Consider the following 12,928-nt stretch of genomic DNA (forward strand, 5'->3'; position numbering starts at 1 on the left):
AGAAATTTGCATTCCTCTGTGCAGGGAATGTTTTTCCACTGCTCAATGATCCAATGTTTGTGCGCCTTCACCTACTGTAGTATTGCCTTTCTGTTTAGCTTAGCTATCTAAGGCACTTAAACGGGTCATCTGCTGTTACAGCCCATCGCTGCTAAGGAACAATGAGACACCTTAGCTGGAGTATAAAGTGTTGTATTCGGCTGCAAGATGCTTGACTTTGAACTGCCTGTTTGTTGCAATGATTCTCAACATCCTCCTCTGACCCCTTTTGTAAAAAAATTGCTTATGTCCACAGGATTCCCTCTTAACTGATGTTTTTCCTCTATCACACCATTCTGTGTATACTCTCAAGACCGTTGCTGCGCTATGCTGCGATCCGTGCATGTTATGCTGCGGCCTAGGGTCGCATGCCTAGTTACTATACAAGAAAGCTCCAATCGTGGAAGGGCCGGGGTCTCTAATAATGTGGGCCACTCAGTGTATATGCAGCACTAAAAAAAGTGTTTAAAGGGGAGCGTATGCCTTAGTATTGCACAAAAGCACGAAAATACGTGATTTTTGTGTAAAAATAATTTTAATAAATATTACCCAGCCGCGAACGTGACAGCCATGTTTTACACTGAGAGTCATATACACACGTCATTTTTAAGAACTTTTCTCCTAACTTGTGTTTATGTAATCTAGACTGGGAGGCACGAATTGATAGCCACGGCAGGGTGTTTTATGTGGATCATGTGAACCGCACTACAACATGGCAGAGACCTACAACAGCTGCAACGCCGGACGGAATCAGTAGGTCTGGGTCCATCCAGCAGATGGAGCAACTAAACCGCAGGTTGGTACTAGACTACATATGTCTGGAAAGCCAATACATAGTGCTGTATGGTATGAAAAAACTTCTATAACAACCATTTTATAATTATTATAGTAGGTTTCTTCTCTGTATGAGCACCAACCCAGAGACATTCATATATCTGCCCCACCATGTCTTATTAAATCACTGAATATAGATAATACCGCTGTTCATGCCTGTCTTCCCAACAAAATCTGTATGTGAGAATATGCTAAGCTACAGTTCAGTGTTAAGTAGGGAGAACATTTGGAAAAACAAAGACATAAGCATTGTAACGAAATGCCGGATCTTCAACAAAATCGTCTTCCCAATGACAACTTACGGCTGCGAAAGTTGGACACTGGAGAAAACGGACCGGAGGAAGAGCGATGCCTTCAAACTTTAATGCTGGAGGAAACTTCTACAAATTCCTTGGACCGCCAAGATCACAAACAAGATTGTACAAGCATACTAGATTGGATCAAACCAAAGTTTTCAGTGGAGGGCAAAATTACAAAACAGAGTTTCAAACAAATTCAACTATGCAACTATCACTGGAATTAGAGGTAAGTTTGAAGCAGATGAAGCCAATCAGGAGGCTGGAATCGGCACGCGTGACGGGGCGGAGCTACGCGATGACGCATAGAAGGGGGCGGAGCCAGAACGCTGCTGCTGCCGAGCCGAAGGCAGAAGACCCTTCTGCGCAAGCGCGTCTAATCGGGCGATTAGACGCTGAAGTTAGACGGAGCCATGGAGACGGGGACGCCAGCGCAAGGAAGGTAAGTGAATAACTTCTGTATGGCTCATATTAAATGCACAATGTACATTACAAAGTGCATTAATATGGCCATACAGAAGTGCTGAACCCCACTTGCTGCCACGAGACAACCCCTTTAACTTCCTCAGTTGCACCTACTGAGGTCCTGAGATTCTGCATAATATGGAGGAACATCATGTCACTTTACCAGAGGTTACAGTGTGGTGCGGCTTATCAGTGAAGGGATCCATTGGATGCTCTTTTTTGATGCTACTGTGACTGGTGCCGTTTACTCGGACTTACTGCAGCAATCTTTCATGCCGCACATTCAAGATGACTTCGAGGATGAAGAGTTTTATTTCCAACATGAAGGGAGCGCCCCCATGATGATGTACGGTCCTACCTTAATGAGAATCGGCCAAATAAGTGAATTGAATGAAGAGGTTCAGTAGAATACCCTGCGTGTTCACCAGACCTCATGTCACTAGGTGTTTTCTTATAGGGATGCTAAAAAGATAACGTTTACAGCAAAAAAAAACAGCAACAGTAAATTGAGGGTAGCCATCGAACAAGAATATGCCCAAATACCAGATGAAATTATCCGTCATGTTTGTGATCCCATTGCTTCGCGTAGTCGGCCTGCTCATCAGCTTGAAAACAGTCGGAGAGAAAAAGACAAAGACAACTATACAAAAAGAATTATTGATTTCTGTCTGTTAACACTGACTCTATAATCATTCATAGTGTGTATGCATTTTTGGGACACCCTGCATATATTATATACAGTGTATGTGTATATACATATATATACAATTTGTATTGCAATCCCACTGTTAAAATTCCAGGTCTCTGAAGTATTCTATTTAGGAAGCCATCCTCCATTAGTATTTTAAAAAAATACTACAAAGTTTTGTTAGCATCAAGAAAAGGGGGATTTCCTTTCGTCTCTGTGACTTATTTCTTTAGGTTTTTCTGCTTCTGTTTAGTAACATGCATCGCACTGCGTTGAGTGATAAGGTGCATGCTATGCTACGTGGCTCAGTAATAACGCTCCTCTATGCCTGCAGTCTGCTGACACAGCACATGACCCGGTATAACGGAGTCGTCTCTAGCTGTAGCCTTCTAACCTTTCTTCGCCACTAATGACCAACACTTACTATGCCCGAATAACGACAAAAACGTATTATCTTTTGGATAATTTAACCAAAGCAGCCATTTTATTACAAACAGGATTTACATATAATTAACATAAAACTGGCTCAATTCAACCATCAACTCATTAATTAACATTCACCAGAAGAGGGGAGGTCCTTGGAGCCCCAAAATCTGTCACCACTTAAAGGGAAATATCCCAATTGCTTCCAGACGCACTCCAACTGACTCGGAGACCCACTAGCCTTTAGAAGGCTAGACACACCACCATCTCTGCAAGGCCTTCCCCCTGTCAGAGCCAAGAGGCGATAGAACCAACAGCAACCTTTAATTAAAGGGGGGGGGGAGGTGGCTATCCACCCCCTGCCTTCACCCCGCAACAAATTTTTTTTACCTGACTTCAAGGACCCCCCCACCCGCCGCAGCCACAACAATGTTATTTACTCTCCCACCAACCCTTCTCTAAATGCTCCCATTAACCATACCATCCCCTAAAATATGTAGCCTCTATATGGCGGGAGAGTGGAAGCTGACTGTGTCCTCTTCTCCTCTGATGTCTTCCAACAGTCTTCCCCGCTCTGCCCCTCCCCCTGCTACATCCCCACTCTATTGTTTACTGTTAACCCTGTCACGTGGGCCTCCACCTAGGGCCCTGCAGGCCTATGTTATGGCGGGCCCTTAGTACAGAGTATATTGACTAACTTCTATTACGCTGCAGTTTGAGGAATCAGCTATCATGGCTCGTTACTGCATGGAAGCCACTCAGAAGCTCCACAAGATAAAATAGCCAATACTATACTTACAAAGCAGTACAAATAGTCCCCTTTCACAAAGGTAGTAGTCTATACATAAAAGTGGTGGGATGTACTTGAACGTTCCCTAATTGTAGAGCACTGTGCTAGATACAATACAGTCAGGGCACTTTTATTGTACTAATTGAACATTTTTATATACTGAAAAATTAAGGTACCAAAATATCCAGAGGACCATTGCAACAGAAAGACCAGAAGAAGAAGCTGTTGGACGAAGCGATCGACTCCCTGGGGTTGGCGATTCAGAAACTGACCTGTTGCAGCAAAATTCAGGTACGGCTATTTATGTTTAGCAAAAAATAGAAAATAGTAGTATACAATAATATGAATCCAAAGGGTTAAATTGATGCCATCTTCAGTTAAAGGGCTTTTCCAACCTTAGACACTTATGACAAATCCACAGTTCTCTCAACAGACAGCCGGATCTAACATAAACATCTTAGCTTGATGTGGTGCAGTTTGTTGTCAAAACAACTCTGCCCTCATGTGAATGCATTATGTAACTACAGGCTTTGCCTTACTCTCACTCATGATCACCATAGCATCTACACTCTTATGAAAGCGGTCTAAAAGAAAATATATCTTTGCTGTCCATAGCAACCAATCACAGCACCACTTTCACTTCTAATACTACTGATGTAAAATGAAAGCTGCGCTGTGATTGGTTGCTATGGCCAACAAATATTTTGTTTTAGACAGCTTTGATAAGAGTGTGATGCCCGACTAATCTTCCATGGCCCACCCTGTATAACAAACTGCATTGGAATGTGTTTACCAGGAAATATATTCAGAACTTGCTCTAAGGATAAATGAGAAGCCTGCGGAGGCTTTTGAGAAATTACACCAGTGTCTACAGAAGTAAGTCACTGGGGCAACATGCAAAGGGACCTCCAGGTTGGTTTGCCCTGAGTTCTTTGTATATTGGAAATAGTTGACACCTTTGCGTTAAAACTCTTTTAATGCCACTGTATCATATACCTGAGCCTGGATGTAGGTATAGATTGCTGTCGCCGTCCTGAGATCGGCTTTCTATGTCATAAATAGCTAAGATGGAAAAACTCTTTAACTTTTTCCTATCACATAAGAATATGAATACTTTTTTAATTGCCCTTCTCCCACCCCACCAGTTTGCCATCTCTATCCCTAATATATTCTATCCCAACAAACATATAAGGGCATATAAAAATGTAAAAATAAATATTTTTTTAATCATACCAGGTCCGTATTGCGTATTTTACACTTAGCCCTCACTAATAATGTAAGTCATATTACACAGATTACTGTGAACGGCCCAGACCCATATAAATAACACAGAACTAGGGCTGGAGGTACCGTAAATGGTGTCCCTGTTTTTTTATTCATTAATCCTTAAAAGTATTAACTCTATGGAGTAACTCAGTAATATGGCCAACATTTAGTTAAAGGGGTTGTCCCGCGTCGAAACGGGTTTTGTTTTTTTTTCAATAGCCCCCCCGTTCGGCGCGAGACAAACCCGATGCAGGGATAAAAATAAAAAAAAACAGATGGTACTTACCCGAATCCCCGCACTCCGGTGACTTCTTACTTACCTTGCGAAGATGGCCGCCGGGATCTTCACCCACGGTGGACCGCAGGTCTTCTGTGCGTTCCATTGCCGATTCCAGCCTCCTGATTGGCTGGAATCGGCACACGTGATGGGGCGGAGCTACGCAATGACGCTTAGAAGGGGGCGGAGCCAGAACTCCGCTGCTGCCGAGACCCAAGAGAAGGGAGAAGACCGGACTGCGCAAGCGCGTCTAATCGGGCGATTAGACGCTGAAAATTAGACGGCACGATGGAGACGAGGACGCCAGCAACGGAACAGGTAAGTGAATAACTTCTGTATGGCTCATAATTAATGCACAATGTACATTACAAAGTGCATTAATATGGCCATACAGAAGTGTATACCCCAACTTTGTTTCGCGGGACAACCCCTTTAATGAATATTAACAACTATATAATTGGCAAGGGTACGAAACTGCCAACTATCTGTGATTCCTTATATAAGGCAAATGAACTCAAACTGTATGTTTTAACTTAGAATGGAGACATTTCAGTCAGTCACTTCAGAGTCTATAAGCTTGTACCTCCTGCCAATCACCCAATCCCCTTTAGCGCATTTTCACTACATTAATGAAGATGCCTGACACAACTTTCTAAGCCAGTTCTCAGTGATTTGAAGGTCCTTTTGCTTTCTGGATTAGCTTGAACCTGAGTGGTGATGAATTTAAAGAGCAATTAGAGAGCTCAAAGAATTACAATAGCCCCATCCTTTAGGATGATACCGTGGCAACTTTTATAGAAAATGGGGTCCTGGGCATTAGTCACAATACCACCCTTTCCCAATACCTTGCCATTTTTTGACACTTTTTCTCGAAATTTTCAAAAGCTCCTCAGTGCAGAAGAATATTTTTCTGCCCCACATTTAGGTTGCTCCTGGGTCCTGGACATTTCCACATTTTGCCATGCCCCTAAAACTAGCCCTGTCAAGATAATTTTTTTCATGGATCTTACTTTCAAAAACAACCTTCACTTCAATGAACTTCAATAATGAAAGTCACTATTTTTTCTCTTATCTAAATTACATACAATCAAGCTTTAAAAATCACCATTATGATGGATGAGAAGAGCATTTTCCATTATGTTGTTCCAGTGGTAGATTTTATTTTTCCTACAGAAGGCAACAAACTTCACCTTTATAACTTTCCTTTACTCATTTTGTTTTGATTTTCAGCTACATCTAATTTTCTTTCCTATTCACAACCAAACTGATAATTAAAAGTCTTCCGATTTTTCTCTTCTTGAAATTTGTCCCTAGTTCCTCTATCGCTTGTGAAGAATTTCAAGTGACCTAACAGCTTTGTTCTAATTGTATAATTGTCATCTGACCACCCGCAATGGTAGCGAAAACCCAGCCAAATTTAGAATTTAGCTTTGTGTCTAAAAGAATAAACCATCATACAACAATTAAAGCAAAGGATTTACATAATTTATGTACAGAATATTCACACAGATTAAATGTAGGTTTTCTTTCCTGTCACTTTGTATTGAAATATAACCTTTATTGTTACGTCCATGTAGAGCCTATTCTACATGGGCATAAGGGTAATATCCAAACGGGACATAAATATTCAATTGCTGAGAACTAAATGTATAAATAACAAAACCAAAATATGAGGGCAAAAGGAATCTGACCCTAAAATACAGGCAGGATAGTTCTTGGCCTAAAAGTGGAGCGCTCGCCCTGCTGAGGGTAACCCACATCACAAACCTGGTGTGACTCTAACGTACCCTAAGATAACAGGGTGTTGTGGCTAAGCATAGCTGCCTGCCATTATAATATATGTAGAGTACCAGTCAAAACTTTGCACACACCTTTTCATCCCATGCTGCTTCTCATTTTTTTGTTGTTTTTTCTACTTTATAGATTCATATCCCAGACATAAAAACTATAAACAAAAAGTGTTGAGCAAACCAGAATTTGTTTAATATTTTAGATTCTTCAAAGTAGCTTTGGTGACAACTTTACATACTCTTATAGTCTCTCAATCAGCTTCATGAGGTAGTCACCTGGAATGGTTTTCCAACAGTCTTCAAGTAGTTTACAGAGGTTCTGAGCACTTGTTGGCAGCTGTTCCTTCACTCCGTTGTCCAACTCATTCCAAACCATCTCAATTGGGCTTAGGTTGGTTACTTGTGGAGGCCATGACATCTGACACTGCACTCCATCACCCTTCTTCTTGGTTATAGAGCCATTACATAGACTAGTGTTGTGTTTGGGGTCATTGTCCTGTTGAAAAACAAAGGATGGTCCTACTAAGCACAAACCAGATGGGATGGCATGTCACTGCAGAATGTTTCGGTAGCCATGCTGGTTAACTGTGACTTGAATTTTGAATTAATCACCAACAGTGTCACACCTCCTCCTCCATGCTTCACGATGGAAACCACTGATGTATAAACCATCTGCTCTCCTATTCTGTGTCTCACAAAGACATGACAGTTGGAACCAAAAATCTCAAATTTTGACCAAAAAAAAGATACAGCCCTTGAAAGAACTTTCATTACCGTGACAGGACCCAAGCGGCAAGTATTTTTTTACTACAACCAGGAATAATTTTCAGAGAAGAGCTTATATTTAAAGCCCTTCCTCGAAAATCATTATGGGGATGTCGGCATCCTATTGCTTTCAATGGGGCCGTCGGCAGTGGCATCCCCAATTAAAGCAATGGGAGAGCTTCACAGCTGTGGTAGGGGGTATTTTTTACTCCCTGCGAGGAGTCCCATTGCCACTGAACACTGTGACAGTGGTATTACAGTGTTCAGGGACAAGAGGACTCCCCGCGGCGAATATTGACATGCACCATGGACTTATGGTGCGTGCATGTCTTATGTTTTGCAGGTGCGCCCGTTTGCACGCCTGTAAAAGACGGACATGTGAAGACACTATAGGAAATCAATGGTTTCAATAGACGCGTGGTTTTGTGCAAACGTATGTACACACATAAACATGCTCGTCTAAGCCCTTAGGCTGTAAATATCTGCATTCGTGACTCAATATGAAGACTTCATGGAAATCATTGTAAATCAAAGCTATGTAAAATGGCCTTACTGCTACTTTAAGGGCCTCATGTATTAAATCTATCTTATTGTTCCTGGCAACCAATTAGAATCAGCTTTTATTTTCTAATCTGTACAGTTAAAATAAAAGCTGAATTCTAATTGGTTGCATCCACAACGAGCGCTGACATCATTCGCGCACTAACGCAGGTGTCTACACTTTTTATTCTGCAGAGTTAAGAAGAGACGCGACGTTAACACCAATAAACTCTCAGAAAATCACCCTGTTACTACAGTCTCCAGCGGTCAAGTTTATAACCAATCCGGAGTTTTTTACTGTGCTGCATGCAAACTACGTGAGTATTTGTTGTACTTGGCAGGGATAAACTGTGAAACACTTGGGAAAATAATCTTCATCTGGCAAATAAAGCATAAAATCTAACTTGTCTAAAAGAACAGCTGGCCTTGCTGCCTGTAGCAACCGAACGGCAGCCTCCATTTTTTACGGAGCATTTTTTTAATCTTTGCTTGCCATGGGCAACAAGGTCAGTTTGGTTTTGATAATTTTCTATTGGTTTCTGTAAACAAAGGGGACGTTGTATCAATTTTATGTATTTCCCCTATGTTTAGAGGAAAGCAGGTATCATCACCAACATAGAAAGGATTTCTTTACTGTTAGAGCAGTTAGACTGTGGAACTCTCTGCCTGAGGACGTAGTGATGGCAAAATCCAGGACCAAGCGCTGTGAATACATGGTGCTTGGTCCCGGGCGGAATAAGTTGATGCTATACAAAAAGATTATTATTATTAATTATTATCATTATATAGCGCAGGATTGAAGTTCCTGCTCCTGCAATGTAGCAGGAGCAGGTTAGGTTCTCAGCCGAGGACTCAGAGGAGAAGGCAGAAGCGGTTTTTAATCCCTTCCCGTATAGGTACGTCATGGAGCGGCGAGGTATTAATGCAGAGAGGTCGCGGGACGACCTCTCTGCATACAGCGCGGGGTCAGCTCTTTAATACAGCTGACACCCGTGGGCAATTCTGACAGCGGAATTTAAATCCCCCGAACATCCCCCCCCCCCCCGGTGAGATTGGGGAGCCGTGCAGGTGTCATGGCGGCCGGGGGCCTTTAGACAGGCCCCAGGGCTGCCTTAGCAGACTGCCTATCAAGCCATCCCCGTGGGGTGGCTTGATAGACTGCCTATCAGAATGCAGTATGACGTAATGCTATAGCATTACGTCATATTGCAGGAGCGTTCAAAGCATCTCTGCTTGTAGTCCCCCAGGGGGACTTTAAAGTAAAGTTAAAAAAAAAATCAATAAAGTTTTTTAAATTGTAAAAAAAAAAAGTTATAAAAGTTTAAATCACCTCCCTTTTGTCATATCTATTATTAAAAAATCAAAATCATAAATTAAAAATATGCATTTGGTATCGCCGCGTCCATAAAAGTCCGATCTATCAAAGTAGTGCATTATTTTTCCCGCACGGTAAACGTCGTCCAAAAATAAAGAACGCCAGAAATGCATTTTTTTAGTTGCCCTGTCTCCCAGAAAAAACGCAATAAAAAGCGATTAAAAAGTCATATGTATTCCAAATTGGTACTATCAGAAACTACAGGACATCATGCAAAAAGTGAGCCCTCGCTCAACTACGTCGACAGAAAAATCAAAAAGCTATCGCGCGCACAAAATGACCGCAGAAAATAATTGAAAAAAATTAAATGTCTTTGAAAAAAAAAAGAGTAGTACAGTAAAAAAAAACCTATACAAGTTTGGTATCGTAGTAATCGTACTGACCCATAGAATAATGTTATCATGTCGCTTTTGTTGCTGTTTGTGCGCCGTAGAAACAAGACGCACTGAAAGATGGCGAAATGTCGTTTTTTTTTTTCATTTTACTCCACTTAGAATTTTTTAAAAGTTTTTCAGTACATTATATGGTACTTTAAATAGCACCATTGAAATATACAACTCGTCCCACAAAAAACAAGCCCTCATACAGCGACGTCGATGGATAAATAAAGGAGTTATGATTTTTTTGAAGGGGGGAGGAAAAAACGAAAATGGAAAAAGAAAAAGGGGCCGCGTCATTAAGGGGTTAATAAGCGCTATGTACAGAATGCAGGAAGTGGCACTAGTGTTTTCTGCATAGGACCTGGCGATCTTGTGACCACCGGTGACCCCCAACATGTCAAAGATGCAGGGTCTTAGAAGACCCCTGGCCAGCTCTGACAGTGACTACCATCACACTAGGGGGATGTTTTGTCTGTATCCGGGGCTCCTGTGGATGCAGCTCTTATGGATGCCCCAGCTACAGTGGAAAAATGTGAAAGAAAAAAAAGAATACAATGTAAATATCCCTCAGAGGTCTTATATTATGGCATGGGGGTCATAGATGTTAAAAAAATTACAAAAATATCTCATGGATGCAATACCTACAGGTCCGCAGTTACCTTGGAAAGGTGAAACCTGCCCAGGGCTGGAACATAAATCTCACCCAGACATACAGTGTCACTGCTTTATAATCAGCTACTGGAGGAGCGACTTGATGGTCACGCTCCCAGGTGGATAATCGCATGGGAGGAGGCTCTGGGCCGGTCCTTCCCCGGAGAGCTCTGGGACGAAGTATTCCAATATACCCACAAAATGTCGGTGGCCAGTAGGCTACTAGAGTTAAACTTTAAGATACTATCAAGATGGTATATGACACCGGAGAGGCTACATTCCTTCTTCCCGTCGTCCCCGAACACTTGCTAGCGGTGCCATACGGGGGTGGGTTCGATGCTCCACATATGGTGGGAGTGCCCCATGGTCGCACCCATCTGGCAAGACATGAAACATCTATTTGAGAAAGTGTGCAGGGAACCGCTGGCCTTGACACCCGAATTGGCTCTCCTACAAAAGTGCTTTCTCCTGCCAACGAGCTGAAATCAATTGCAATTCTGTTCTATTGAATTCCATGGAAACTGTCCATCCCGCAGCTCTTCCACAATGAGCATTGCAGAAGGGTTTCGGGATCCGCGTCATCACCTAGCAATGGCACGGGAGAATCTGTACTGTGCATGTGTGCTGGCACGCCGGCCGACACATCCACAGTTCTTCTGCTGCCTGCACACAAAGACAACTTGACAGGTACGCAGGCGTACAGGGTTGGATTCTGCTGCGGAATGCCGCCGCTGGAATCTGACCCGTTCGTGTGCAGGTGGCCTATGTGTCACAAAAAAATGCAGCAAAAATAATTAGGGCAGGCCAGGAAAAACAATAGGGCCATAAAACCACCACATGGGTAAATTGCTAAAAAGTGTTTGGACGGAAGCACTCTGGTCTTAAAGAGGTTGAAATTGTGCTGTTCACCCATGTAAACAGACTGCGGGTTAGCTCTGACATAACTGCTTCAGGACAGACTCCTGTGCACAGAACCTTTAGGGACCTTTCACATGGGAAAGATCCTTTTCAGCTCCTTTGCAGTATTCATGTGCTGCTGCTCAAGCTCCATCAGATTCCGGATCTACAGAACGTACAAGGATCTGTATTCATCTATATAAAATGACGCAAACTAACAGGAATGTGCCGTCTAAACTATTATTACATGTCAGCACAATGGTGATGACCGGCAGATATTCTCCAATCTTGGCCAACCACTACTGTTTCCATCACTCCCATGGAAGTGAATGGGAAATATGGAAACAGCAATGTAAATCAAGCTACTTTGTTTCTGCAGCCCAGGAGTGAAGATAACAGTTTAGCTCACTGTATTATCCTGTTTGTGTAACTTCCATTGACTATTATGGTAGTTATGAAAATAGCAAAGTGCACGTGGCTGTCTTCATCTTTCCAACCAGCCCCATAACCTCATAAAGTCTAGTCGGGAACAGTGAAGGCTAGAGCAGGAAGTAGGTGCCAATCCCAAAAATGGGACCCACATGTCACTTTCATGGTATATCCTGTGGATATAAAATTCTGAAATTGAAATAGCCCTTTAAGAGGAAAGCTGCAGAATGCAGGTTTTTCCTTTTTTTTTTGCTTTTGTGAATAAAACATCATGTGATTTAAAAAATGGCAGACTACAGGGTTAGTGAAAGTAAACTGCCACAACTCAAAGCCTCTGCTGCTCTAAGGAGACGAAATTCGGACAATGGCCACTTTAGATGATGTTATGTAAAAAACTAATTAGTAAAAAGGTCAATAGGGGACCCCGTAGTGGATCAGGTCTACTGTGACAGACCAGCTTCGGTGTCAGACCTGAAGAACAGCATTCTTCGGCACGTTAGAGTGATTAAAGCTAAAAATATGAAGAGCATTGTTGGAAACCAAGGGGACTTCTTGAACATTTGTAGCGTGACTTGTATAGTTACAGCGCCACCTATTGGTGACATTTTTGCTAAACATTTTTTTCATAAATGGTGAATGCATCATCTGAAGTGGATGTTGTCTGAATTTTGTCTCAGCAGCAGAACGCCAGAGGCCTCTGAGTTGAGGCAGTTTAATTTTGTTAACCCTGTACTTCCTAGGGACATGAAGAGAAAGGGTGAGGACCCAGAGCAGAAAAAAAACAAAACACATTCAGCATCGTATTATAGAAAACGAAGCTCCACCACTTATTTTCCCCATAGTAGAAGAAAAGTGTGGCATGGTTGGCATCCTGGCTTCCCTCATTTGTTTGCTAATATTGTGGGAGAAGGAGCCTGTACAGGTTCACACCATCATGTTGTAAATTGCTGCTGAAAAACATCTTTTTAATTATTTTGGCATATTATACCATTTGAATACGGCAGAGTATGGTTGAATAAGTAC

At 42.2% G+C, this 12,928-nt stretch overlaps 1 protein-coding gene across 2 annotated transcripts in view; it reads left to right on the plus strand.

The window, feature by feature from the left end:
- The window catches only part of HECW1 (HECT, C2 and WW domain containing E3 ubiquitin protein ligase 1), a 327,801-nt gene that overhangs the window by 251,069 nt on the left and 63,804 nt on the right, over window positions 1-12,928 (plus strand). For both annotated transcript variants that reach the window (XM_066584919.1, XM_066584920.1), the window contains 3 exons: window positions 685-835; window positions 3,708-3,826; window positions 8,369-8,490. In XM_066584919.1, the coding sequence (XP_066441016.1) occupies window positions 685-835; window positions 3,708-3,826; window positions 8,369-8,490 (392 nt within the window). The remainder of the gene's footprint in view (window positions 1-684; window positions 836-3,707; window positions 3,827-8,368; window positions 8,491-12,928) is intronic.

This window comes from Eleutherodactylus coqui, chromosome 12 (assembly GCF_035609145.1).
Source record: "Eleutherodactylus coqui strain aEleCoq1 chromosome 12, aEleCoq1.hap1, whole genome shotgun sequence".
In the NCBI taxonomy this organism is placed as follows: domain Eukaryota; kingdom Metazoa; phylum Chordata; class Amphibia; order Anura; family Eleutherodactylidae; genus Eleutherodactylus; species Eleutherodactylus coqui.